The 27,138-nt window shown below is 44.8% G+C and overlaps 1 protein-coding gene across 14 annotated transcripts in view; it reads left to right on the top strand.

Moving 5' to 3' along the window:
- FOXN3 (forkhead box N3) overlaps nt 1–27,138 on the top strand; it is an 884,367-nt gene that overhangs the window by 708,557 nt on the left and 148,672 nt on the right. For all 14 annotated transcript variants that reach the window (XM_078660028.1, XM_078660029.1, XM_078660036.1 and 11 more), the window contains one exon: nt 9,828–9,892. In XM_078660028.1, the coding sequence (XP_078516154.1) occupies nt 9,828–9,892 (65 nt within the window). The remainder of the gene's footprint in view (nt 1–9,827; nt 9,893–27,138) is intronic.

The following is a 27,138-nucleotide window of genomic DNA, read 5'->3' as shown; positions in this document are numbered from 1 at the left end:
TTTTTGATGGCTGTGAAATACTCAGCCTGGCAAATTTCAGCTCAGGCAGCCAGTAGCAGTCTGCACATTTCGTACATCTCTAGCTCCTAGCTGCTCGACCTGAACAAGAGGAGTGTTTATCAGACTGACATGCCCACAGCCTGACAGACACTCTTCTTCTTCTCTTGAAAAAGTTAAAGTGGGCGTGGCATTTTGTCGTTATGGACAGGCTGTGGCTGGATAAGGTTGTCCTTATCTAGACCTACTAATCAACATCCTGTGGGGAATACATATGCAACAGAACAAAGTTTGGCAGCTGGTTTCACTATGTTTTTGTTAAGACTGGTATTTATACAAAAACTAATAACAGCTGCTAGTCAGGATTCATATCCATCAGGTAACGCACAGAAACAGACACCAAAGGTCACATCTTCAATACCCTAGGCAAATGGTATTTGGTAAAAACCTATTTCCCTGTACCTGTCTTTAATATAGAACAAGGTAGCCAGAACATCCTACTGAAAAGACTACGAGAGTGGACTGGAATCAATGCCAGTTTCCTGGACAAGATCCAGTCGCTGCTTGTAACCTAAGTCCATAAATTAGAATGCGGTGACAAATGGTGTTCCAGAAGCTTCATCCCTATTTGCAGCTGCTCTTAAACACATGTATCTGCCCATTTGTTCAGCTCCACAAGCACCAAGTATAACTCCTATGGTGCCCGGATGATGCCCAGAAGTGGAAACTCATCAAACCGGCTTTACATGCCTTGCCCTGGCTCTCGCTGCTGTACATCATGCACGGGGTGTTCTAAACAAGGCCTGGAGTGCACAAAAAACCAAGCTGCAATCTGTGCTTCAACCAGGAACTTCCACCTAACCCCAAATCTAAGACCAACTGCCTGACCAAAATCAGCAAACTAAAACCAGTGGGTTGAGCCTCCGCAGCCCAAGGCGCAAAGCTCTCCAACGCTTTCATTTCACGTGTGACCTCATGGCCAAGCAGTATATTCTTCATTGAACTCCTAAAATTGGAGTGGTCTACAGCGAAGACCCCAAACACTACAACAGAAAGGTCTGAATATGCGTATCTGTTACTGACTCTATACCGCTAAACCCCCTCCCACTCCCTCCAGAGAGTATCCCCATTGAGCTTGTGGCCAATCACTGGTTTACATCCCTATATTTGTGTGTAATGCACAACAGCTCTCCTATGGACGCCAGCATTATGTATGCATGAAGGTATCCATTGTCTGGAATTCGGCAAGTTTCCATGTCTGCCATTCATTTGTGATAGGGTAATGTGAGCAGATTCTGTTTTTATAACCTGGCATCATTGTATCGTAGTTTACACCTGCAACACAAACCAAGTGTCCCTGTTAGCTGTAGTTGAGCCGTGAAAGAGCAGTTGTCTGTTAGGTGTGCACCCACAAAGAACACTGTCAAACCAGCCGGAATCGGTATGCACTATAAAGCTCAAAATGACATTAATATAATACCACCTGTAAAATTGTTTCAACCGAAATAGTCCATTGAAAAGCAGCTTGCTGATTAAAAGCGAATAGAGTGTGTTTTACAGACACTTGCAGTAACCCACCACGTTTGTGTGTGGGGGACACTTGTTTTGCATACTCACCCGCCGTGAGGGCAACGGCACCTGCTATTTCGACCAGGGAAGCGCCGTGAGGGGAACGGCAGCCTCCTACAACGCCTACAGACATCAGGGGGGTCTGAACCACAACCCCCAGGTGCCCCTGCGGCCGAGTCGCGTCCCTGACGCCACCTTCGCGCCCGGAGGCGCCTGATAAGCGTGGAGCGCCGAGCGCTCAGGGGGACACTTGTTTTGCATACTCACCCGCCGTGAGGGCAACGGCACCTGCTATTTCGACCAGGGAAGCGCCGTGAGGGGAACGGCAGCCTCCTACAACGCCTACAGACATCAGGGGGGTCTGAACCACAACCCCCAGGTGCCCCGGCGGCCGAGTCGCGTCCCTGACGCCACCTTCGCGCCCGGAGGCGCCTGATAAGCGTGAAACGCCTCCCGCCCCGCGGGACGCGCGCGGGCAGCGCCGGGAGAAGCCCGGGACAAGGGCGGGGCCATCTGCGGCCATCAGAGGCCTGAGGAGGCCGGGCCGGGCCATCCCCCCTTGAAATTGAACTTTAACAGGAGGGGAACGGACCTAATGGACCTAAGGTATAAACCTTTTATTTTTGACTATTGACTTTGTAAATCCCTTACAGATCTCCTCAAGCTGCTTCTGTAGCGGATTTAATGACCTGCTCCTGGGGGAGGTGAAATTGCTTCAGTGTCCACAATAAAAAGCTGGTTCACTATGAACTGCAAGGGGGCTACTAGAAATTTTAGACACTCCGAGTAATTCAATTAGGGGAACAATGGATTATTACCTAAAGAGCTCTGTTCTCCCTATTGCCCGTGAACTAGAGAGGATTGAGAGCACGGTGGTTATGATTAGTTCTCCGAGTGTCTGCTTGTCTCCACAGACTCCCGCTACGACCCAAGTATTTTCATTACTGGAGGAGCTAAATAACATGTGCAGATCCTCATATGTACCGGTGTCATTAGAAACTTCTCAATCAAGAGCTCCTATTTCACCTACACCAACAATTAGCCCTAGGACTAGAATACCATCTCAATTTATCCAAACCCCACAGGCTACCCCACATGTTACATGCTCAAAGGAAAATGCCTACAGCGCTGCTGTTACTCAGGTTCCCTCCAACCTGGTGTCCCCAGCTAGAAGGAAGAAGGATGGGGCTCGAAACTTGGGGAGACAGACCAAAAAATCCACAAATTCCCCACTTCCTAATACTCCTAGCTTTGAAAAATCTAAAGAATCTACCAACGCCACCCTACTGGCCTCGTTTGAAATTTTGATAAAATCCATAATTGCTCCGCTAATTGATAAAATGACAAGCTTGGGGGATAGATTGTCTGGGGTTGAGGAAGCAATTAAGGCAAATTCATTATTACTAAGAACCAAGGCAGGACCCAACCAGCCATTATGTACCTCTCGTCTATTACATCCAGGTCCCACACAAATACCCTACCCCACCATTCAAAGTAAGATCACTCACAAAAAATCAGTAACCTCATGCAGTAAAAACCCAAACATCTCTAAGGCAGTTACACCTTCACAGAGTTCCCAGCCTAGAAAAGGGCCAAACGGAAAAAGGTCACTCCACAAGGGATTAGAGGTCAACCTTGACAATATCCCCCAAAAAACCAAACACCTAAACTTACCACCGGAGGCCGCTCCTTTCGCGTGCGTCATCTCCGGTGTACCAGAACTCCCACTGGGGAAATATGAGCACAATCAAGAGCTAAGAAATAAGGTAGTATTTTGGCTAACCAAAAACAGATCTCTCCCACCCAACCTTGATGGCACCATACTTAGCGTAAGAAGGGTGGGTTGGTTAGGACCCCTCCCGAAAAACATTGCGGGTGACCTGGTACTTGTCAAATTCAGGAACAGGCATGTCGTCTCATACCTCCATTCTCGACATCCTCAGTTAGGAGATGGACCTATATCGACTTGGAGTTTAACGGATTTCTATCCCAGAAATTCCCATCCTTTGCCGCATTCCCAAAAAGAACATAACAACATCTGGAGGGCCAGAACTGGTCATGTCTTGAGTGGCCGATTTGCTCCCACTTTTAATTAAATTTATCTTACTCACCTGACCTTAATGTTTAGTTGATTTATTGATTTAATCTTTGTTTAAATTATGTTAATTTTCACAAAATGAAATCTATTAATGTAACTGTTTTTTATTTTTGTGCTCTGTACTGTACATGCTTTTATGAAACGTTTTTTTAACTTTTCGAATAAAGCTAATTGAAACGTGTGTGGGGGTAGTGTACGTGTACACAATCAATGAGGTATATTTTAAGACCGGATAATTTACTGTCTGTAACACCAGTCATAGAGTATTTGTGTGTGCCCGGGGACGGAGGGATATTTAATCCCTGCCAAGTTTTTTTCAGCGTGCTATTTTCAGGACGCTGTTAGTAGTTCTCACCTTGGAGTCCGTGTGCGGCTGCAGTTGTTCCCTAGTGTTTACAATTATCAATTAACCAGTTGTCCCATTTACGCAGTTCATATCATGAGACTAATGAAGGGCCTAATACAGAGGACACCGACCGCTCCTGCCATGACAAAGAAAAACAACTTGGTTACCAAAACCACACTTATTTCTTTGTCAAGAAAATGCACGTTTAAACCAGCTTTTTATGTATTAGCTAATGAGCACAGCAGGGAAGATGAAAACTAAACAAACACCGTGTAATGCAGAGAATTTGGGGGGATTTATTCCTAAAAATGTAAGTGCTATATCTTCCCAGATCGCTTCTCAACAATGGTATATATGCCTTATCACCCGTCTCTTTTCCTGTTGACGTAAGATACAGGCCATATAATCTATAAATGATAATAATAAATTCCCACACGAGTAATAGTAAGAGATTTAGCTTTCATATATGTACAATGAATGTTGTAATATCACGTCGGCTTCATACAGCTTTTAAAATATCACGAACCAACATATTAATCCTTTGCAGAGTTCTTTATTTGTAATGGAAGTACCACCATGATTGAAATCTTGTTTGATTTCCCATTCTGTATTTACTCACCTTTGTTAAAAAAAATACTCAAAGTTTCCCAGAAATAATAAAATATATATATTAAGTGCCATATTGACTATCGATATCAATCCTGGTATATTTGGCAGATCTGGTTATGTAAACCCATTTCCAACTGTGTCAACTTGCGTTTCATCTATAATTAGGTAATTAAGAGGAGACAATGTGAACATTTTCCAAATTACCAAAATAGATTTGAGTAAAGAAATGCATGCAGGGACTCCTAGATTCTGAATGTTGAAGTAAACCATTACAGAAGTAGTAAATACTCCCAAATAATGGACTTTGAGCACCGTCACAAGTGACTGAAGGTATAGGAGGCATATACTAACTATACTGCCCTCTGGACACAGTAGGCAAAAGCAGACCTGCTATTGGATTCTGCACACAGAATAATGCAGGTAAACTAAGCACACCAACTGTAATATTGTGCACACAGTAGTAAACTAATGCATGAGAACTAAGAATGCAAAGTACAGAATTCTGTGCAAAGGAGTAAATGAGTGCAGAAACAGTAAGGATGTTAACCCTTTCTTGCTGTAGTGTTGCACACTACTGTGCTGGAATAGTTTTCAAGATGTTGCTGTAAGGTCAAACCCTTCTTTAAACGCCGTTTCTGCCAAACTAGGGTGACCACTTCTCTCCAGTTCATTACGGGCACTGTCTCCAGACCTGAACTTCTCACCTACAAATCATTAATTCAGATGTGTTAGTCTAATTAATGCAATGGAAGTAAAATAAGACGACAACACCCAGAATGCATCAGGGTGTTACGGAAAAGTCCAGGACTATGAGATACAGGGTCCTTATATACCAAACTGATTGACTTTTCAGAAAGGGTGGACATAGGCGGAGATGGGCCACAGGTGCTTCTCCCTCCTGACTTCTGCTGGTCATACAAGACAGTGGGAGCCGCTTGAAGGGGTCAGCGGCAACTATCTCTTCCTTCCAACGACCACAGTCTCTCCACCTCCCACCTCTCTGCAGAACAACACAGATCTTCAGGAGAGGCTGAGGTTGCATGTTGGGCCATCGGAGCGTTGATGGCCATGTACCTATATTGGTGTCAATAGCTCAGAGCAACGCCTTTGTCTTCTGTGGAGCCTCCAAGATTTCAGTGTTCTAAGCGGATGTATAAATACGCAGAGCACATTAAAAAGGTGTTTTCCTGGGGCTTTGACGTGAGGTGATTGTCATTGCTTGAAACATGTTTGTTTGCTGTGTTTTTTATTCATTTCTGTGTATTATATTCCCTCCACGTTTTACTTTTTGGCCACTTTAGAGCACTCTGCACACATTTTGTTAACTGATAGTGCATATTATTGGTTGGATCTGTATTTATGCAAGGATATTCGGTGAGTGTAAGGTCATAAACCCACATTAATTAGTCGTTAGATGTTGGTTCTACTTCTGTCAATTTTCAGGCTAAGCATTTACCACTGGTTGTGTGGAGGGGGAAATATAGGTAATGGGTGGACAGTTTGTCAATCACTCAGGGGTTTGTATAGCGCACTACTCACCCGGTAGCATGTCAAGGCACTTGGGGTGGGGAGGGTGTTCGCAGTTGAGATGGGGTCATTCGAAGTGCTAGGTTTTGAGGTCTTTCCTGAATTGGTTCGGTGTCATGCTTTGCCGGAGGTGAAAGGGGTGATTGTTCCAGGTCTTGGCTGTGAGGTAGGAGAAGGATATTCCACCTGCTCTGGTCCTGTAGGAGCGTGGGAAGGAGGCTATGGAGAGGTCGGCTGAGCAGAGGTTTCTCTTGGGGGTGTGGAAGGAGAGGCGGTTGTTCAGGTACTGTGGTCCGATGTTGTGGAGGGCCTTGTAGGCGTGCGTGAGCAGCTTGAAAGTTATTCTTCTTTCAACGGGAAGCCAGTGGAGGTCGCGGAGGTGTTGGGTGATGTAGTTGTGTCGTGGGATAGGATTAGTCTGGCTGCTATGTTCTGGATTGCCTGGAGTTTGCAGAGGAGTTTTTTGTTGATAACAGCATAGAGGGTGTTGTCGTAGTCCTGTCTGCTGGTGATGAGGGCGTGAGTGACCGTTTTCCTAGAGTCGGAGGGTATCCATTTGAATGTTTTGCATAGCATGCGGAGGGTGTTGAAGCATGTGGAGGAGACGCTGTTGATCTGGCAATTCATAGTGAGCGATGAGTCCAGTGTGATGTCTAGGTTACGTGCATGGTCTATCGGGGTGGATGGGTTATCAAGGGCGGGGGACCACCAGGAGTCGTCTCATGCGGAGGGGGTAGAGCAGAGGATGAGGACTTCAGTTTGTAGCTATCAGAACCAATATAAATCCAGGTATTCAGTGTTACTTGCCACTACTTGTAAGGTCTTGATGCTCAGTCAGATTATTAGTCCACCCAGCGCAGTTTTCAGCAGTTTTCAGAAAGTTTAACATTTTTGTTGTACCCTCATGACTGGAGGGAGAGCTTTTGAGAGCGTCTGGCTCCTTGCGTTTTGTCTTTCATTTAGTGACCTGATGCTTTTAGGTGGTACAGAATATGTGGACATCTTTTGCCTGAATTCTCAGCCCTTGTCCCAAAATACTCCAAGTACACTGAGTCATGTTGAATCTGCTTCCATAGCAATGAGAAACATAATTATAGGTTCCCTATAGGTGGCACCAAGGCTTTAAGCTAGGCTTATATTATTTAGTAGTAATTGCAAGGTGGAAATGTATAACAGGTATACTCGCAGTTGTCAAACAGACCTTTTGGTCACAATATACATACAGTAGACCTTGGTTCACTCCTTTCAACCAGTCTCTTTGACCAAGCCTCAAACCAGTGGGTGAATCACAACTTGGTTCAGCCCATCAGAATATTCATCCCACCTAACGCTAGTTTGGGTGTATCCTTATGCCTTCACTCAAGTGCTTGCATTACAGTGCTAGAGAAACTGTTTCACAACGAAAGCCCCCTTTGTCCACTCTCTTCCTTGTGTCTTGCTTTGTTCCGTCCCGTTATTCCCTCTTTCCCAGGTGCTCCTTGTTTACTGTTTCGTCATCCACTTGTATCTGTCTCATCCCTCCTTCCCCTTTTCCTTTCTCGTTCCCCCTTCCCGTCACCCTCTCTTATCTCTTTACTGCCCCTCCCTCTTTCTCTTGTGCGCTGCTCGGTCTCCCACATGCCACACACTCACATTTCCCTTTGCACTCCTAGCTTAATGTGCTTGGGCTGCTTGCATTAGCACAGCAAACCTAGATCAGTTGGCTTTGCCAGTGCTTGTTTTGATCATAACATTGAACTCTGAGTATTGCAATGCATGGCATGTTGTTGAGTTAGCATGTTATTTATGAAGCGAGCAGAGTGAAATTGTAGTCAACCATACATTCGAATGTGGGACCAAGTGTATTGTGCAGCCTCTTAGGAAGGATGTTCTGAATCTGACCCCTGAGAAGCGTTGGCACATGGGTAGGGTTGGTGAAGAAGCTTAAAACTCTGCTCTGAATTCTGGCCGCAGTTCCTGGAGCTGACTGGCAGACAAATAAATCAGCCTTGTACTGGTAGTGCTAATAAGTTGTTTTGTTAGTTGCACTTATTTCACGCTCAACAGACCACTGTGTGTAAATTAGTGTGTATTCTGAAGGTGGTACAGCTTTCTACTTTAGGGTGAACCATGTCCTCAGGTGTTTCAGAGTATGTAACGGGTCTTTACTATTAACCGCATGCGCGCTATCGGTTTTCCCGCTGCGATTTCAAAAATCCCGCGTTACGTTTCAAGGTCAGCTCGTCATCCACGTAGCGCAGGTTACGCCCATGACGAGCTGACCTTGTCATTAGCGCCGAAGGGGTTAAGGATGGATAGATATTCCTGAAAGTCGTAGCCTGCGCAGTAAAGCAGAGTCCACTGGTTCTGGGACCATGAAAATAAACTACTCCTGCTACTTTGGTTTACTCTCTTGGGAGGGTTGGATCGCGTTCAGGTGGCTGTATTGTGTCCTGTCAGAATCTGGGACCTTCGCATTGCCTTGTGGTCTATGCATAGAGACTTACATCTAATACACTGGTCCACAGACTGTCAGTGTAGTTGTTGTCTCCCAAAATCAATGTGATCACTTCCTGTATAGTTGGTGTCGGTGCTTTGCTTTGTTCTGTCATTTCTGGAGCCATGGCATCATTTAATCTCTAGAAGCATGGGGATCACGCAGTCCATGTTCAGGGAGTACAGTTAGTACAGGACAAGATCAATATTAGGGCTAAACAAAGTGAGACTTAAGGCTCCGATGATAAGTGAGCGTTCACAAGGATACCCACGTTTTTAATCACCCTCGATGGAATGGCACACTAAATGCCATTAATGAACCTTAAGGGTGTGCACTTAGCTGGGTTTCTTTTCCTGGCCCAAAGGCAGTCCACACAGAGCTGATCCGAAAGGTTATAACCAGAGAACTGAATTTGTAAAAATGTTTTCAAAATGATTTGCTCAATTTTACAAGCATTGTCAAAGCTAATCGGTGTGGTATTGACGGTCAGCTTTTTGAAGTTGTCAGTGCCTTTTTTGTCATAGTTTAATAAAAGTTATTGTAGGAGCTGCTGGGTTGTCACCAATATTAAAAACACATTTAGAAAAAGCAAAAATGATTTTTGTCTCAATCACAGATTGTCATAGTAGTTCTTGGCACTGAAGGGAACTAATTTTTGTGTAAATGTGATACTTATGATAGGGCAGAATGACAATACTTGCGGTTAATGAACAAATAGTTGAGGTGGGCTGAGCTAGCGTCCTATGCTGTCACTTGTATTGGATTGAAGAAAATCTAAAGAACATAACAAGAGACCAATAGAAGAATAGAGATGGCTGAAGGCCCCTTTAGGTTAGTATATTATATATATGATTTTACTAAAAACAAAAGGTCTTTGCTAATGCAAGACCTTAGAACATAAACCCTACAGATCGGATGAATTGCACCACTGGTTGGGATTACAGGGTGTAAAGGTGTTGATACATGGCAAAGCGCAGTGGCTTCTCCCATAAAATGGTCTTTGACTGAGACAGAAATGGGGTCATTGTAACGCATTGTACTCAATATATTAGCAGGTATTTTAAAAATGCTAATGTTTTTCCGCGATAACTGCCTCCTGTAATCTTTTTGGGCAGTACCACAAATGCATTGTGGCTATGTGTTGAAATGTGTTTAGCTTGTACATCTAAACCTGCCCTTAACACTGTGTTTCATTTTACTTCTAGCACTTCGGGTCCTCCCTCTTGGCCAGTGAGCGCTTTCTTCAAGAGGAATGGAGTACTTCTCCAAGGTAGGTTGTTAATGCTTTTTAGGGTAATCTTGCTCCATCATTTGTCTCTGTGCTTCACTTACACCTGGTGGAATGATTGGCAGCTGCAGTGCATAGCGCAGTGAACTGTTGGCTCTTTAGACTTTGGTTGTTTTAACTTTTTACTTGCATTTTATGCCTTTTGGTTTCCTGTCTAAAATAAATGCTGCTTATTGATTGCTATTTGCTATGATCTTTTAGGGAAAAGCTATCCAGTCGTGATTGTATTAGCATCTTCAGTGACTTAAGAGGAGGATTTTTGGCACTACAGCTCCTTGATTCTTGGATATAAGAGTTTCTTTGCAAATGTCTCTGATTGGAGTATAGATTAGTAGCTCCTCTTGTCCTGTTGTCTATGGATGTTTTAAAATTATTATTTCTCCTAAATGATTTGTATTGTTTGCACATTTATATTGATTGCCTATATTGCTTTGATGCTAGTTGTGACACAGAGCTGTGTAACCCACCGCTCACTTGTAGGAGGAGTATTCACCGGATTAGTTCTCCTTGAGCAATAAGATAACTTCATTTGGCAACACTCTGCGGGCGGTAATGGTGTGTTTGATCTGTCGGCCTCTATTCCCACGGTTTTTGCACCAGTATCAAAGATGCTTCTAAAATGTCTAGCTGCTGGCATGTTGTTTGCAATGGTTACTTTTTAGCACTCTGATTATTAGAGCTTTCACAATCAAAATGACTACTCATTTACGTGGTTGATGTTGACGCACCTCCGCCCCATCAGTTTAAAAAGATGCAATAGTGACGATTTAATTTATGTGATTTTATTCTTTAGTGTGGGATATTTTAGCTTTTTGAATTGTCATGATATTTCTATGGATGACTTGCTGCACTCTAACTTGTTTGTTATTTTGAGTTCACCCAAGTCTATGTATGAATGCCTGCAAATATATGTAACAAGGCAATGATGAATGTTTGGTGAGAACCAAAGATTCCTGCTCCATTCTCGCTACAGAAATCAGAATCAAGCTGGTCTGACAGAAAAATCAGGAAATGACCTGATAAGTTAGTAGTCTAGAAAAGCCATCACAGTTGGAGGTGAGGGCAGGAGAGGTTGCAGGGGAGGGGATGGGAGGGGTTTGGGGGGGTGGGGGGAGAGAGAGAGAGAGAGACCTGAGTATGATTTTTTTGTGGGTGCAAAACTGGTTCCTTTATTTTGGTAGTCTGTTGACATAGGTATTCCTGATGACACACTGTCCTCCTATCAAGCTGCCTCTTGCGCTTACCAAACTTGCAGGAGCAGATTATATTTAAGGGCCTAGTACTGAAATATGCCTCACTAGACATTGGGAGGCGGGGTGGGGGATTGTTTAGGCTAGGTTCTTATTATTATTTGCAAATATGTTATTTGACTCTTTGTTGTTATGTTTGTTAGTCCTACATTCTACATTCAGTAATGCATTCAGTCCAACTGTGGAATATTTGTTCATTTTAAGCACAATTTAATTTAATGCGCACACAACCCTCCTGACGAATCTGCCAATACTAGATACGTTGACATGCACTGTCCTTAAAGAGCAATTCTAAATGCATGGCTGGAATGATTTGCTATTCAGATACATGCCTGGCATGAGTTAGATTTCCTCCAGGAGATATTGGGGGTCTACCTTCTCTGTTATGAGAAAGATTTAAAAAGACCATGAAGGCCTGATTGTTTGCACACCCAGGGCCAAGTCATTCATGTTATGGTTCGAATGATGTTTAGGACAATGTCAGTGATCACCCTTGATTTTGGATTCACTAAATGCAATGCGTTTTTACTTAAAAAAATAATAAAATATGGGTTTGCTGTCTAAAGTTGCAGATCCTTGACCCGAAGCTGATCTATCCACTGACCCCACCCCCTTGTCTCAACTTCAATAGCAGCAGATCCGACCTATTTCCGCCTTTATATCAGCTGACACAGATACTCCCAGATATAAAATCAGAAATTCCTTTCCTCGAAATGTAATGTCAGCCGATCCCTGTCCCTAAGTTGTATTGTCAGGTGGTGCCCCTTCCTTCAGTCATAGTATCATCAAAACCTCTCCCCAACTAAACAGCTGCAGAGCAGTCACCTAGCTGTAATACCATTAGCGCTCCCCTCTCCCTGCTTCTTTTCAGGATCACCTTGCCACCAAGATGTTACCAGCCCCTGAGAGTGACTGCTGACTTGCATTATGCGACTAGGCAATATGTTCTAGAACCAAAATGCAACCGTGTATGCCTCTTCCCATACCAACCACCGTGGTTTGGCCTTTAACATAGCCTGCATAATTTAGATAAAATTGTAACGCAGCTGAAGCACATTTCCTTTCTAAGCAGGGAGTTCTCTTAAAATAGGTGCAGATTCATAACCACTATTGTGCTCCTATTTCTCCAAGGAATCCTTAGGATCACTGGGTTATAGGAGGGCTGGACATGCCTCAATACAGTCATACTGCCCTCTGGAATAATCTGCTAAAATTAACTGGCATTCATTGGTTTTTGCCTAAGGGCAGCATTTCAGTCATATGTTGTTGAAAGACCTTTTGCGGACTTACCAGAACTTAACAGTGACATTTGGGCCAGGTCACTGCCTTACCATTAGTTGACTTTCTTTTCGCTCCCGTTGGTTTGCTTCTTGTTCAGTGACTTTCCGCCCTCCAAGAGTGTGCATGTGTTTTCTTGCGCTCTCCCTCCTTTGCTGCTTCCACTGCAACTACCTGCACCCATCGCTCTCCATGTTCGTCCCTCTCCCCCTGCTTGTCCATTGATTCCCCAAACTCTGTCTTTTAGTTTATTTCCTTTCATGTTGCTCCTCTGCTCACTCCTCATTGCTCTCCTAAAATCGTTTCTCCTTACATGTTCCTCTTGATTTTTTTTTACTTTATTTGCTTTGTCTTCAGCTGCAATTTGCTGCAAGGCTGTTTAGTTTTTACAAAGCACTTTCGCACATTTATGCTTTCGTTTTTTTCACGTCTCCAAGTGGGATTCACCATCTTGGAACAGGTTAAAAAAAATTAGCAAAATGGTGGATACTTCATGTCGTGCACATTCATGTGCACACACACATCCTTATGGACCTCCGTCGCATTATGATTTTTATGCATGCATCTGCGCGGACTTGATTCTTTTTCCTTTTTAGGTCGAGCTGGAGTGCATCCGATAGGATGCTCCAGTTCGACAACTTAAGTCAGCCGTCTCGGGGGAATTAGGGACAAGAGGGTGTTACGAGCTTTTCCTTTTGGATTTGGGTGCGCGAACGCGCACGTCCAGCCCCGCGCCGCGCCGTGCACATCCCCGGCTCCGATTTCTTGAAGTTGGCACACATGCGCGCGCATATACACACACAGACAGACAGACACTCGCTCGCTCACACACACCCCCTCCCCCCCCACAGTCATCGGCCTCTTTTAAACACACACGCATACACACAGACTCCAAGACACATACACACACACACGCTCACACACATACAGAGCCCCCCGCCGCAGCTCTTAGTGCAAATGGCGCCTTCCTCACTCACCGGCTTCCTTGGTGCGGCGGCTCTCCTCTCATCGGCAGCTGCAGGGCTCGTCTATGCCGGTTACCACGGGCTCTCGCTCACTCGTGGAAGGCGCCGGCAGCAGGACTCTTCCTCCCTCCTTCTCAGGGCAAGTGCACCGGGGCGCAGGGTAGGCTCCTGCCTGCTCCGGTGCTCAAAACAGCCGCGGCTCTTCCGTGGGAGGCGGGGTAGGCGGGGTAGGCTCCCGCCCTCCTACTTCCGGTTTCCGGTTGTCCCGCCCGGCCTGCCTGACTTCCTGGTCGCAGGCCGGCGGCGATGTTCGGTTTGTCCCGGGCTGCGGCGGTGATGCGGGGGGACACACAAGGGGTAGGCTCCCTCCAGAATTTAATTATAAAGTGAGGTGACACTCGCTACAAGTGGAAATACGCCGCAATTTGGGGCAAATGCCGGGTGGGCACCGGCTTGTTATTTTAGTACAAATCCAAAAGAGTGCATGCTCGATCTACACACCTCTCTCTCTCTATCTCTATCTGCACACCTCTCTCACTCGCACTACACACATCTCTCTAACTCTCTCTATCTATACACACCTCTCTCTCACTCTACACACCTCTCTCTAACTCCCTCTCAATGAATAACAAGCTGAGTAGCTACTTACTGGTCTCCCGCAAGCAAACATGGTACCAACAATGTATAAACAAGCATTGCCATAGCCAATAGGTCTCGCTTTTGCGAGAGTTTATGCTATTAGCATTGTAAATGACAATGCCTTTTTTTTTTTTAAACCAACACATTAATAAAAGGCATTGTAATCTACAATGCCAATAGCTCAAACTCTAGTAAATGCGAGACCTATTGCATTGCAAATGCTTGTTGCCAATACTGCGCAGTATCAACAAAAAGCTTTTTATGGTGTTGAGTCTTCTGATCCAACCTGGTGTGTCCTATGTTCTAGTCTAGTGTGGAATGTGTGATATTATTAGTGTGAGTGGTCTATCCCTGTTAGTTGGAATTTCTGTCTACAGTTTGGGTTTGAGCTGGTTACATCCTTGCTCCTGGTGGGGTTCCCGTATTTGTAAATTATTGCTTGGTAAACTATCTGTTCCTAATGCCTACCTGTCTCCTGGGTGTTCCTGCCAAGTGTGCAACCTCGAAATGTAACTGGCGACATGTGAAAACGAAAGGTGTTTGAAGGAAACTGATTCGAACCTGCATTTAACTGCCAAGCTTCAGAATGAGCACCCCTGTGCCAGAAGACCCAGCAGTCCCAAAGCAGATCACAGCCGCTGTAGGATGAGTGTGCTGAAGGAGGGAGCGCTGAGAAGTGCTCATTAAGAAAGGCACACCAGTCTTGTTCTGCTGCCGAGTGGCTTCTGACTCAGTTTAATTGAGGCATTGTTAGGTGAGAGACAGAGGTCCTGGTTGGTGCTGGGGAGTTCTGATCCAGCAGAGAATTCCAAGGGTTTTACAGTTTTGCATTTGGAAGGTCTGACTCACTTCTGCCTAAGATCACAAGGGGCATCAGCACAGTGTGGTCAGGATGAGCAGCACTGCGGCGCAGAGAGTTTATTCGGTACAGCTGTACTGTGAAGATAGCGTTAAACTGCAAGAAAAGCGTGCTGTAGCATTGTCATGCCGTTAGTGAGTACATCGTGCAGAATGAGTGCAACTTCAACTGGCGTTGTTTGACTAGAAGTGCTGCACTGTGCGTGCTCTCCTCCCCTGACAGGGCAGTTTGGTGCACAGGGCTCTCTCCGTTCAAGCAGATGCCACTTGTACTGGCGTTGTATATCCAATCAGCTTTCTGGACTTGATGTTCGTGCGATTGGAATTTAGCTAAATCAAAACTATAGTAGGACAGACATGTTCTGTTTCATCACTTGCGTCTGTTCTATAATTATTTTTTGTCATTTGAGGAACTGCCTGCCGTTAGAGAGAATATGCCTGGATTTTAGAGATTAATGAAGCTTTTCTCCAAAATTAAGCCCACTACTATTACAAAAATTATATGGCGAGGATTAATTGTCAAACTAGGATTCTCGGAATCGCGGGTCCAGCTGCAGCCATTTTACTTTCAATCTAAAATATCTTATTGAGCAAGTTAATCTTTTATGAGCATTTAAGCGCATCATAAGATGTCGGGTTTATAATATGTTTATGAAGTATTTATGCATTTTTAATACTAATGTGTCAGGTAGTTTATAGGCATGGGTTTACTTTAAAAACATTTTTTTACTGTAGATGTGTTTGGCATCCATGGGTGTTTAGTGCAAATGTATGGTTTCATTTTGTGCGTTATGGAACATGTACCTCAACACCCAATTTCATTGCCATTTGATTGCTGAGTTGCATGCGATATTTTACTGAGTGCTGCATGAATGTGTGGGACCATGGGAGGGGAGTGTGTGTAGTGTTGAGTGTACTTTGGTGCATGGCGACAGTATCCACTTTTTGCCCATTTGTGTGCTTTTGGCTGTTTAGTAGGGAGTGTGGGCCCCAGGGTATTTTGAGGCCTGTGATGCACTATTTGTGTGGAGAGAGCATACTGCACTGGGATGAAGGCCTGTCAGCTGTTTGCATAGAAGTTGTGTACTCCGCTTGGTTGAAAGTCTTGTGTGCAGTTTGCGTAGACGGTGCATACTCCACTGGGTTGAATGCCTTTATGCTATTTGCTTGGACGGGGCACACTACGCTGTCTTGTATGCCCATGTGCTGTTTGCGTAGAATGAGCGTTCGCCCTGGGTTGAGTGCCTGTGTGCTGCCTACGAGGAGGGTGCATACTCCACTGGTTTGAAGGCCCATCTACTGTTTGTGTGGAGGATATTTACTACACTGGATGGAATGCATGTGTGCTCATGGTTTGGAGGGGTGATCTCCATGTGCTGTGGTTTATTATTGGTGTGGAGGTTATTTTTTATTGTGTGCGCCCTGCGTGGATGAGCACTTGCGTTCCCTCTGTGAGGGGTTGTGTCAGCTTGTGTGTGTTGCCATTTTCAGTGTATGCAGTTGTGTAAAGTGTGTAAACTTAGTTTTGAGTTTATTTCTTGTATGGTGTGTGGATCATAAGATACTATTTTACTTTCAATGTTCAGCAGTATTTGTGTAGAAGTAAAATAAGTTGTGCTCTTTTAGTTTACTTGCGTTCTATTTCTTATGGTCTTCTGTGTTCTTGTAATTTATTGTGCTGATGTTTTTGTTATAGGGTAAGATGTATGGGGTACATGTGGTATCCTGTCTTCTATCCTAACCTAGTGTGCATGTTGTGAGTTGGGTGGAATATATAATATCATACGTGTGAGTGTACCATCCCTGTCAGTTTCGGGTGGCGGGGCTGAAGCCCGGTGAGCCCAATGGGTGTTGCGCGCCTGCCCTGCTGGTAGGTTGAGGGTTGTTTAGACGTGCTAACCAGCAATGCTTTGTGTTTAAAGCATAGCCCCACTGCTATGTGCAAACTCAGCATGTTCTCGTTCTGCTAATTTAGATTTTACTGTAAACTAAGATCATGTTGCAAGAGGCATTCACGGAAAAGACGAATCTTTTTTTACCTTGGCTTTTGTTTAGAAGTTAGAATTGTTTATGATTTTTTTATGGCCGCCGCCAGTTCTGACAAAGGCCCAACTCGCTCTGTTCCGAAGCCCTCTCCTGAGAGCAGACCGCGGCCTGGCTCGGGTAACATCAGGCGAGCCACTGCCCGCCGTGCCCTCCTGCAAACCAAACAGGGTAAAGTTTACTTCGGCTGCCCCGGCAACCGGAGGGTGCGGCCGAAGATTACAGGCTTGGCTCCTTCCACAGAACAAACGTTAGGTGTGTAGACTGCAGATTACCTGACATTTGAGCTGCTGCGGCCTTTGAATTGTCTCGGGGATGTTTGCAGATAAACATTGAAAAGCCTTTTTTTGCCGTCGGTCTATTCTGCAGAACCAGCTCGTTTCAGCAGTGCGACGGGGCCTGTAAAATGTTTGAAAATGCTCAGTGTGGAGACCATGAAGGCAAGAGTCGCAGCGGGTCCGATAATTGCCTCACAGACTGCTCCAATGTGGGTGCATGTGTTCCATTTTATTTACCAGATCCATTTCCATGTCTAGCCGGAACTCTGCGTTCCTGTGCGTCCGTGTTTCTAACGCTGGAACCTTGTCGTTTAGCCGCTCCCCTTACAGCCCCCGCAGCTAATAAGGGGTCCTTTTGTAGATGTGTGACCATCACTGATCTCAATATTACATGATTATTAGGGTTGTGTCTGCTACCTCCTCAAATCCCTTATGGGGATAGGTTACAGGAGGACTATTGAATTAAATGAAAGTAACAAAAGTAATTTGTTTTGAGTACTTTCGGGGAGGCTTGTTTTTGGGTGCTATTTCTAGATCACACTCTTATTGTGAGTGTTCGTGCTCTCCACTAGTACACATCTCATATGTTTCCATTAAAACCTCACAGGTGCTCTCAGCTGGACAGTGAAGGTCTCTTAGGCACTAGGAGTAGGTGTGTGCCAAGTCTTCCTTCCTGGTGTTAGCCTGACAGCAGAATTTTAGATGTGTTTGTGATGAGAAATCTTGCATTTTGGCAAGTCTGCTTAAAAAATATTTCTGATGGATACTTCTAACAGCAGGTTCCTCCCCTTTAGAATATTCCCCAGGTACTAGATTGGATCTGGAAGTTTTCACAGCAGTGCTCCTGCGCATGGTTGTGTGGTGCCTCGCAACTCTGTGTCGCCTTCTTCCACCTTGGAAGTGACAGAGTAGAGCACTTTTTAAGCACCATCCTTGCATGTTTGCATCAGTTCCTTGTTTCTGCACCTTCGAGTGTGGATTAGGAGTTCCGCACCCTTTTTCGCCGGATGGCGAATTCCATCAAATTCTCGTTCGTTGTGCAATAGGATAAAGACTACAGCGTTCAAGCTGTGCCGTGACTGTCAGAAACATGTTCGTGGCAGGCCTGCACAAAGTGTGTCTCCCAAGTTGTGCAAGGATTGTGCCCTCATCCACCCGAAGATGACACAGAATTGGAAAGCAAAGCTGTATATCACTGAACATCTAAATAAATTGTAGACCTCATGTCAATCCCACTCCAGGTTGAGGGCACTGTCCCGTTCCCAGTCTCGTGGCCGAGCCTGTTACTGGTCTTTTTCGAAATCAAAGTCGTCTTGTAAGTTGAAGTCCAAGTGGAAGAAGAAGCATAAGATAGCAAAGTGGGACTCAACCCCATCCTGCCACTCTGTCCAAAGACAAGTCGGGAAGGTATCAAGGTATCAATCTATCTGACTCCTATCAAAGAGCTCATTCGCAGGGCCATCACTACGCCACAGCAGGCTTTTAAGGATGCCATGCTGCATATTTTTGCAATCCTTCCGGCTGCCTCTGGTGCCTTAAAGGCCCAAAAATCCACAGGGGGCTCCATTTGGGTTACAGCCTGTGGATCTGCCCGTGGTGCTGTCTGAGCCCCTGAACCTCACTTCAAGTTCTGCACCGACTTCAGTACCGACTTCCATCTCGGTTCCTTGACCTGCGCCGGTCCCTTCTTCATTGATGCCGGTCCTGATGTCTCCGGAGGTTTAACCACTGCTGACTCTGGTGTCCGACCTGGAGCTGAATTCATCTCAACCCCACCCAAGGTCGTGCTTTGACTCCGCTTCATCCACACCTGGTTCCGCTATGATCTGATTCAGACAAAATGACTGCTCTACCACAGAACCATCCTCCGAGGCTCCATTATCTTTTTGGCTTCGATTCAGACCAGAGTTTGTGTCCACATGATCATGATAAAAGTGATGATGAGGATGATGTACTCCACATTATGATGATGACAGTGTGTATGTGTGTATATGTATATTTATATACTTGCTGTAGGCCAGTGGGCTTGATAATTCCCTGATGCAGTGTGTGTTTTGCCTCTTGGACCCCTAATGGAGGAGAGTGCTTCATTTGCAGTAATGATTAGACGTGCAACTAAGTTCCTGGACCTACTAAAGCCCTCTGTTGCTGTCCTGAGGTGTTGCATCCTAGGCCAGACTCATCTGAACCCTTTCTTCAAGTAATGAAGCCCTGACTCGTAACCTGATGCAGGTGGCCATACACCCTAGACTGTCATCTGGTGACCCTTATTTTCTTACACATCATAGTCCTGAGAGTTTAGTAAACCAGGTTTCCTCTGGCAAAGTGAGTCCTAATACATTCCCAGGAACTGATCCTGACTGGAGTCGAAAAGGTCTGAGGTATTTAGAAATCTATCGCGAGCTTGCCATTGAGGTCGGTCAATGCAGTCTGCATACTAGGCTGTTCTACACACTCATTTTGGGACATTGTCAACAAGAGCTTACTGGCGTTCCTAAAGGAGGTTTAGGACTCTTTTGCTCAGACTATTCAGTACGACCAGGATGCAGCCAAATATGTAATTTGGGCTGGCTTGGATACTACTGACTGCTTTGGCCGAGCAGTGGGCAGTAGTGTGGTGCTCCGTTATCATACATGGTTGCAATCCACTGGTTTTTCTGGAGATGTGCATGCAGCACTAATGGATATGCCTTTTGATGGGTCCCGCCTGTTTGGAGAAAAGGCTGATTCTGCCCTCAAATACTTTTAGGAATGTAGAGCCATGGTGCATCCTTGGGCCTCACCAACCCTCCCTGTATGACAATTTCCTCGTCATGACAGTTCCTGAGTTTACTCCAGTGGGCTGTATATAGACAACGCCCGGACCCCACCACCACAGCCTTTTTGTAGCAGAGGATTGGGATCCAGCAGAAATCGTCCAAGTGACCAGGGATACCACTCTTCTCTATCTCCAGCCCCTGCAGCATCAACCCCCAAGCTGCTTTTGTTTGCACTTAAGATTGCACACCCAGCCTGTGGGAGGTAGGATCAGATTTGCTCTCATGATGACAGTCTATCTAATCTCACAGTTGAATCCCCAAATCGCCTATCAAGGTTATGCCATGCCATTTCTTTTCGACCCACCACAGCTTCCTCCTACATCAGAGAAGCTTTAACAGGACCACCTCTCCATCCAGCTGCAGGAGGTGCAGGCTTCTCTGGCCTAAGGGGTCATCAAGAGGAATCCAACCTCAGAAGACGGGTCAGGTTGTTACTCCCACTATTGTCTCATGCCAAAGAAGGATGGAAGCCCTTAGATCTATTTTAGATCTTGGCCCTACGAATAACTTCGTATGGAAGGACAAATGAAACCGTACAGGGAAATGTGGGAGTCTCTGGACAAATCCCTAGGCCCTTACGACCCGCCGTGAATAGACCTTTCAAAACAAACCATGCGGAGCTCAAACTTCCCCCCGCAGGATCAAGAAATAAACGAGATAAACAGTAAAACTTCCTGTATGCTACCTCTCTATCTCTATCTTGATTCTTATCCTGCCCCCTCTCACACTTTCTTTTCCTCATACTGTGACCGTGGATAGGGGGAACACCCAAACATACGTAAACCAGAATGGTACAGCGACCCACACGGCCAGTTTGGCCTACTACCCGGCAACAACAAAGCGAGGCCTAATACATGTTAAATGTTGTAAAAAACATCTCAATAAAAAATATACGTAAAAAAAAAAATGATCACACTGGCCTAGGGCAAAGTGGGCCCTTAAGCTTGTCTCAAGAAGCTCTGCACCTTTGTATTTGGCTGCAGAATTGGGGCATATGCCTGATCGTGAACCACCTGGCGGAATCTTTTCCCCACCATCGAAAATGTGCAGCGCCAAAACTTCTGCACGTTGGAATTACCAAGAACACTCTTGTTAGGAGATGCATTTAGGCTATGGAGGGAGGACAGGGATGCTGTACGCCCTTCCACCCCTGCTTTTACTGCTCAGAGTTCAGAAGCAGATCAGGAACGACCAGACCCAAGTCATCCTAGTGGCTCCAGATTGTACCAGGAGAGTGTGTCATGTGGAACATCTGGGCATGAGCATCTGCCCTCCGATTAGGCTACTGCTTTGGGAGGATGTTCTGGGCAGCAGAAGGACAGGGTTCTGCACCAGAACCTGCACACTCTACCGCTCCATGCATGTTGATTGAGCGATGTAGGATAACTTTTCAGTCTACCATCTGAGGTTTTGGTTGTCATCCTCGCACCCAGGTGTCCATCTACAAAGTCTGTTTATGCTAGATCCAGTGACAAATGTGTGACCTGGTGAAGAGTCCACAATAGAGACCTCTTATAAGCCAAACTTTTGGATATCTTACTGTTTGTTTTGTTTTTGGTCTGGCAAGGTAGTGCAATGGGCACTCTTAAAGTTTATTTGCCGGCTCTCTCTGTCTTTTTGCATTTCCCAAACCATTCATCCTTGTTGAAATCGACTGTTATGATGCATTTTATTACGTGTTTGGCTCATACATGTTCTCTCTAAAACTGTTTGTGAAACCACAGTGGGATCTTAATTTGGTCCTGTCTCCGTGTGCACTCCCTTCAAGCCAATGCACAGCTGCTTGTTGTGTCTTCTGACTCTCAAAATTATCTTTCTCATTGCAATCACTCCAGCTTGTCGCATAATTGGCTTCCAGGCTCTCTAAGCGCAGCCTCCCTACACCACCATCTTCCCAGACAAGCTGGTGTTGAGGACCAGAGTGGTATTTTTTACCAAAAGTCTTGACTACTTATCACGTTGGGCAGTCCATTACCCTGCCAACAGTCTTTGCTCCTTCTCAGCCCTCTAAAAAAGAGAAAAGGCCCAGTTGTTTGGACCCTAGAAGACTCTTAAGCTTTTCTATTGATTGCATCAAAGGCCATTGAAAGGGCGATCAGCTTTTTGGGGGGTTATCTGGGGCAAAGAGAGGTAAGGCAGTGCAGAAAAGGACTTTGTATAGGTGGAAAGTACTCTGCATTACGATCTGCTATGCGTTGGCCATCATGCACTTTCCAGAAGAACTCAGGGCTTATTCCAATGGGACTCCCGTCTCTTCCAACCAGGGTCAAGGTTACCACCACTGCGTTGTCATGTTGAGTGCCTGTTCTTGGCTTATAGCAAGCCTCGATGTTGGCGTTTGTGCACACGTTCACGAAACACTAATACTTTCGGTACCAGGTGTAAAAGGAAGGGCATTTTGCTCATTTGATCCTTCAGGACTTTATCTTCTGAGCCCACTCCACGGACCCTCGACCTTTGGGAAGTTCTGCTTTTGTTATGTATTCCGAAGGTAAGAAATCTGCAGTTCCTTGTATCCAACAGAAGAACAAGTTACCTACATTTGGCAATGCTCTCTCTGGTTGATGCTCTATCTAACCACCGATTCCTTGCTGCTCTTAAACCTCCCTGTTCTGCAGAGTGGTCTGTTTTCATAATCTAAAAAGGTCCTAAATTGGATATCTGCATAGTTGTACTGACAATTGTCTTGTACTCTTTAACAGCTCTGTACAGAAACAGTAAAGTAGGAAACTAATGTTGATTCGCAGGCTTGGAGCTTATATGCACCTTCGCTCTGTTACTTCGGGGCAGAACACGGTCAATATGAAGCCACATAGTGTCACCTAGAAACATGCAGAAGCATTGCTGTGAAAACCTCAGGATCCAGTCTGGCACCTGGAGAATTTTCCAAAGGCGAGGAATGTGCAGTGTAAGTATCCACAAGAAGGAGGTTTACCTAAGGTAAGTCACTTGCTTTAATTAGACATGGCTATTCGGTTAGGTCGTTTTACAACCACCGTTTAAAGTCGGTTTTAACTTTATGCAGCCTTTCTAAGTTTTTTATGCATTTTAAGATTTTTATGACCTCGTTGTGCTATCGTTTAACAGTCTACGGTATCAATAAACATAATTTAGATCTGAACTTGACATGGCTCGGAATTAGCCACGCCCTGGCTATGAGTTATTCAACTATGTTGCTGAGTTCAACACTTTAACTGTGAGTAACTATGTTAGGATCTAGGTTTCAATCAAGGATTGCCCCAAAATGTTTATAAAAAGGGGCCAGTACGCCTTAAAAAGAAATGGTAACAATGAAGGATGACTGGTATGAAGTTCCAAGTACTACTAAATTAGAGTTTGATGGCACTTGACCTGTCACCATACACTTTTTGGATTTCCTATAAAAGAGGCATTCATGAATACACAAGTCATGCCCTACCTCAAAGATGAAGCAACTTAAATATCATGTCTCTCTGATCTTCTAGAGCGACAGTCCTAATTCCTATTTTCACTTCTACAATTGTGTTAATTTTTTTTTCTTTTAAACATCCATATTTCTTAAGGTATTTCACTTGTAAATTTGAACCCATCCATCGTTTTTTGTCCCTTCAGCTGTTTTAACGCCTTCAGACACGGGCTGCCATGTGCACAAGTATTGAAGGCAATTTTTTTACCAAGTAATCTTTGTTTACGGGCTCTTCATGATCCACCTTAAATTTATCATCCTAGACAATGAGCAGTATTGTCTCTGGAGAAGATGAAAGCCTTAATCCAAGGGGCCAAAGCTTCGATTCTTGCCTCCCTTGCATGATTGCATTTCCCAGAATCGTTGAAACAGTGGGACCATTGCAGAATGTCTGCATTTATTAGAGGTTGTTGGGTCTTTTAAGTGTAGCCCTGGCATTAGTTGCTTTGAAAGTGCCTCGAGCCACTTGCTTCTCAAAAGGGAAATGACAGGTTTTGCATGGATTTGCACGTGGTCCTCTCTGGGCGTTGCCTTCTTAAGACATTCCAAAGTGGTAACCGTAACAGGTGTGCATGCAACAGGTTATTTTGTTTAAGGCAGAGCAACGACTGCTTTACCCAGATAATTTGTTGTGAATAAAGTAATGCTCATGTAGATATCCTCACCAATTATTTATATTTTTTTAATAAGAATAAACACTGTACAGTTTTAGTTGATCCATAGTCTGATCAGGTGATGTGAAAATGGTTTTGTGCATCTCTTAGATTATGTCTACCTGATCTGTTGCATTTTGCCCAAAATGTAAGCCGGAATGTTCAGACCTTAGGCCCTGTAGCTCTCTATGCTTTGTCAATAGTCTTTTGCTTGATATTCTTCTACACAATCACACTTTGATCCATCCCACATAGCTACTCAGCATGTGCTTGCGCACTGTCAGACTTTCAATGTTGCCTGATTTGACCAAGATGCAACCTGTGCTAACAATATGTGGGTGCGTCAGGATCCATCCCTGTCACCCATGACACCCAGGAGACATAGTTTGGGTGAGAGTTCCATGGGTTGACCCAACAGCCCTGCCAGCACTGAGCCAATTTCCAGCCAATATGGTGTATTGCCGGACAGCCCAAAGCTACAGGAATCCAGTTTCCTTCATCCGCTCCATATTGTTTATAGGATGGGGAACACAGAATCCGCATTTTTCGCAGTCTGCTGGGGGTATTATAACACCTGCAGAGGAATCTGATTTGAGTGATGCACAGGCGTGCTGGGATGCGGCGTTCATGAGGTTCCATCCTAGCATCGATCCATTCCTTGTCTCTTAAGGAACCAATGTCACATTCACAAAGGGTCCGCAGCGATAAATGTCTGGGGCATTTATAGTCAATGAACAAAGTCCCATGCCTACTCAGTGGTTCTATGGTGATTTTAGCTTTGAGGAGGTTAAATTCAGGAAGAGATACCAATTAATCCTGGTACGAACCTAATGCATGATCTAGCTGTAACTCTCTGAAGAACTGTAGCGGTGCAACCTGTAGTCCTTGACAGGCATCTCAAATGACTTCAAAAGGCAATAACTTTATACATGAAGAGATTGAACTGGGATCCTACTAACCAAAGCCCTCTAGGTTCGGCTTCTCCCCTCACACTATGCTACACTGCAGCGGGGTCTCTCCGGTAGTGTGTTTTTTATCCCAGCCAATCTATCTCAAGGGCAGCAAGTCAGGTCTGTATTAATAGGTTCCAGAAAGACATCAGAAAATTTAATTTAAATTTAATTTCCTCTGGATTCTTGGGTTGTCTTTGAAGAGCCAGTCATTTCTCACTGGTAAATGTGAGGCACAGTAATATAAAAAAAAATATCCAGCCACTCCTGTACCAGCCTTGCACACGGATTGGTTGCATTTTTTGCTTGAAATTTGGGGTGCCTTCTCCCAAATAAAGTTACAGACATCAATTTACTTGCATCCAGTAATTGGTCAGGAATCGGATTAGGGTAGTTCTGGATCGTGTAACTCGGTATGGGAAGGATGACCACTTTTAGAAAAGTGATGCACCCAAGAGTGTTTATAAGAAGAGCTATTCATGACTAGAACATCCCTCCTCAGATTGGAAAGGAGATGAGCTATGTTAAGTTCCCACCTTAACCTCCTGGCTGGTAAAATGTGGCTCTAAATGTATTCAAAGCTCTGGGATAACGCCCTCAGTTCTGGTGCCCACACTTTCACAGGGTTGCTTTCTCTTAAGCGAAAAACTATTACTTTTCCCAGTTTACTACTAGGCCTGAAACTACTTTGTACAGATCTAGGACTCTGTAGCAGCCTCTACTCAGTCCTTTGAAGATAACGGAGGAACAGTAACATATCATAGAACATGACCTGGTCTTCCGACTCGCCCTCTTACTGTAATACCAGCGCTAGACATCGTCACATGATCCAGGTCACCAACGGCTCGATTACCAGTATGAAAAACCGAGACAATAGTGGACACTCCTGCCTAGTACCCCCCTCAACTAGGAATGGAGCCGAAAGTGTGCCATTAATCCTGACCTGGGCCCAGGTTTTATAATGCTGGCCGAACATGAAGGTCAGGAAGGTGGGTCCAAAGTTTATCTTTCATAGGATTTGCTATAGCAATTCCCATCTTAACGAGTCAGAAGTAAGGTCCCATAAATCATTGGGCAGGCACTACACCAATTTAAACCTGGCTTGTACCGGGTATAGCACATTTTGTTCTTATGTACCAGCAGAGTGGCCACCCCTGCCTTTCTGATCATGTGCATCTTTGCCAATGTTTTGATCTTGGTGTTAATTAAAGAAATAGGTTGGTAAGAGGAATAGTAGTCTGAAGGGCGGCCTGACTTCACGATAACAGAGATTGTGGCCCCGCGAGAAGTAGCCCCACCAGGCCTCTTTTATTAAGTAACGTCAAAAGATGTTAGGTCACCACGTTTGTGTAAATCACTGATTACTTTTGCAAAATATTCCACATTGTGTTGCAGTGTCTATGTGTACTTGGAAATATATGTACACGCAACTGCAGAATTGTGACACTGTCGGATGGAGCTCAGACTGTTGATGCACTTTTGATACGGGTATCTCTCTGACCTGAGGAGGGAGCTACTAAAAATTTGAAAAGGTTCAGTTGCTTACCTTGTTGCATGTCAAGGCAGAGAAGGAATGCACTGGGTGGTCTGGCTAGGACCCTCACAGCCAGCTCTGTTCATTCAGTCGAAAGGAAGCCGCCAGGTCCTTCTAGTCGTTCCTGCTCTCCTCCACACTGCAGGATATCACACCTTAAACCGTGTGGCTGTTAGACACAGGCAGGAGGGGTATCTTAAGCCCATCTAAGAGCATCAATTGAAGTTCCTCTGAATGAATGAACAGAAACACATGGAAATGTGCACGCTCTTGCAGGAGGCAGCTGTGGATTTCTCAGAAGAGTTAAATAATGTAATTGTTTCTGAAAACAATTATTTCTGCTGCAGTATGAAAGAACTAAGGATACTGCTGCAGTAAACTGGAATCAAACAAATCTTGTCTGCCGTAACAGAAAAAAACCTTTGTCATCAGACCTGCTGTCTGCATGTTTCCTTTAATACATTACAAGTATTTGTTGATATTACTGTTGGGAAGCAATGAAGTGAACTTCTGTAT

This window comes from Lissotriton helveticus, chromosome 9, assembly GCF_964261635.1.
Source record: "Lissotriton helveticus chromosome 9, aLisHel1.1, whole genome shotgun sequence".
NCBI lineage: Eukaryota > Metazoa > Chordata > Amphibia > Caudata > Salamandridae > Lissotriton > Lissotriton helveticus.
This window is presented reverse-complemented; position numbering and strand designations above follow the sequence as displayed.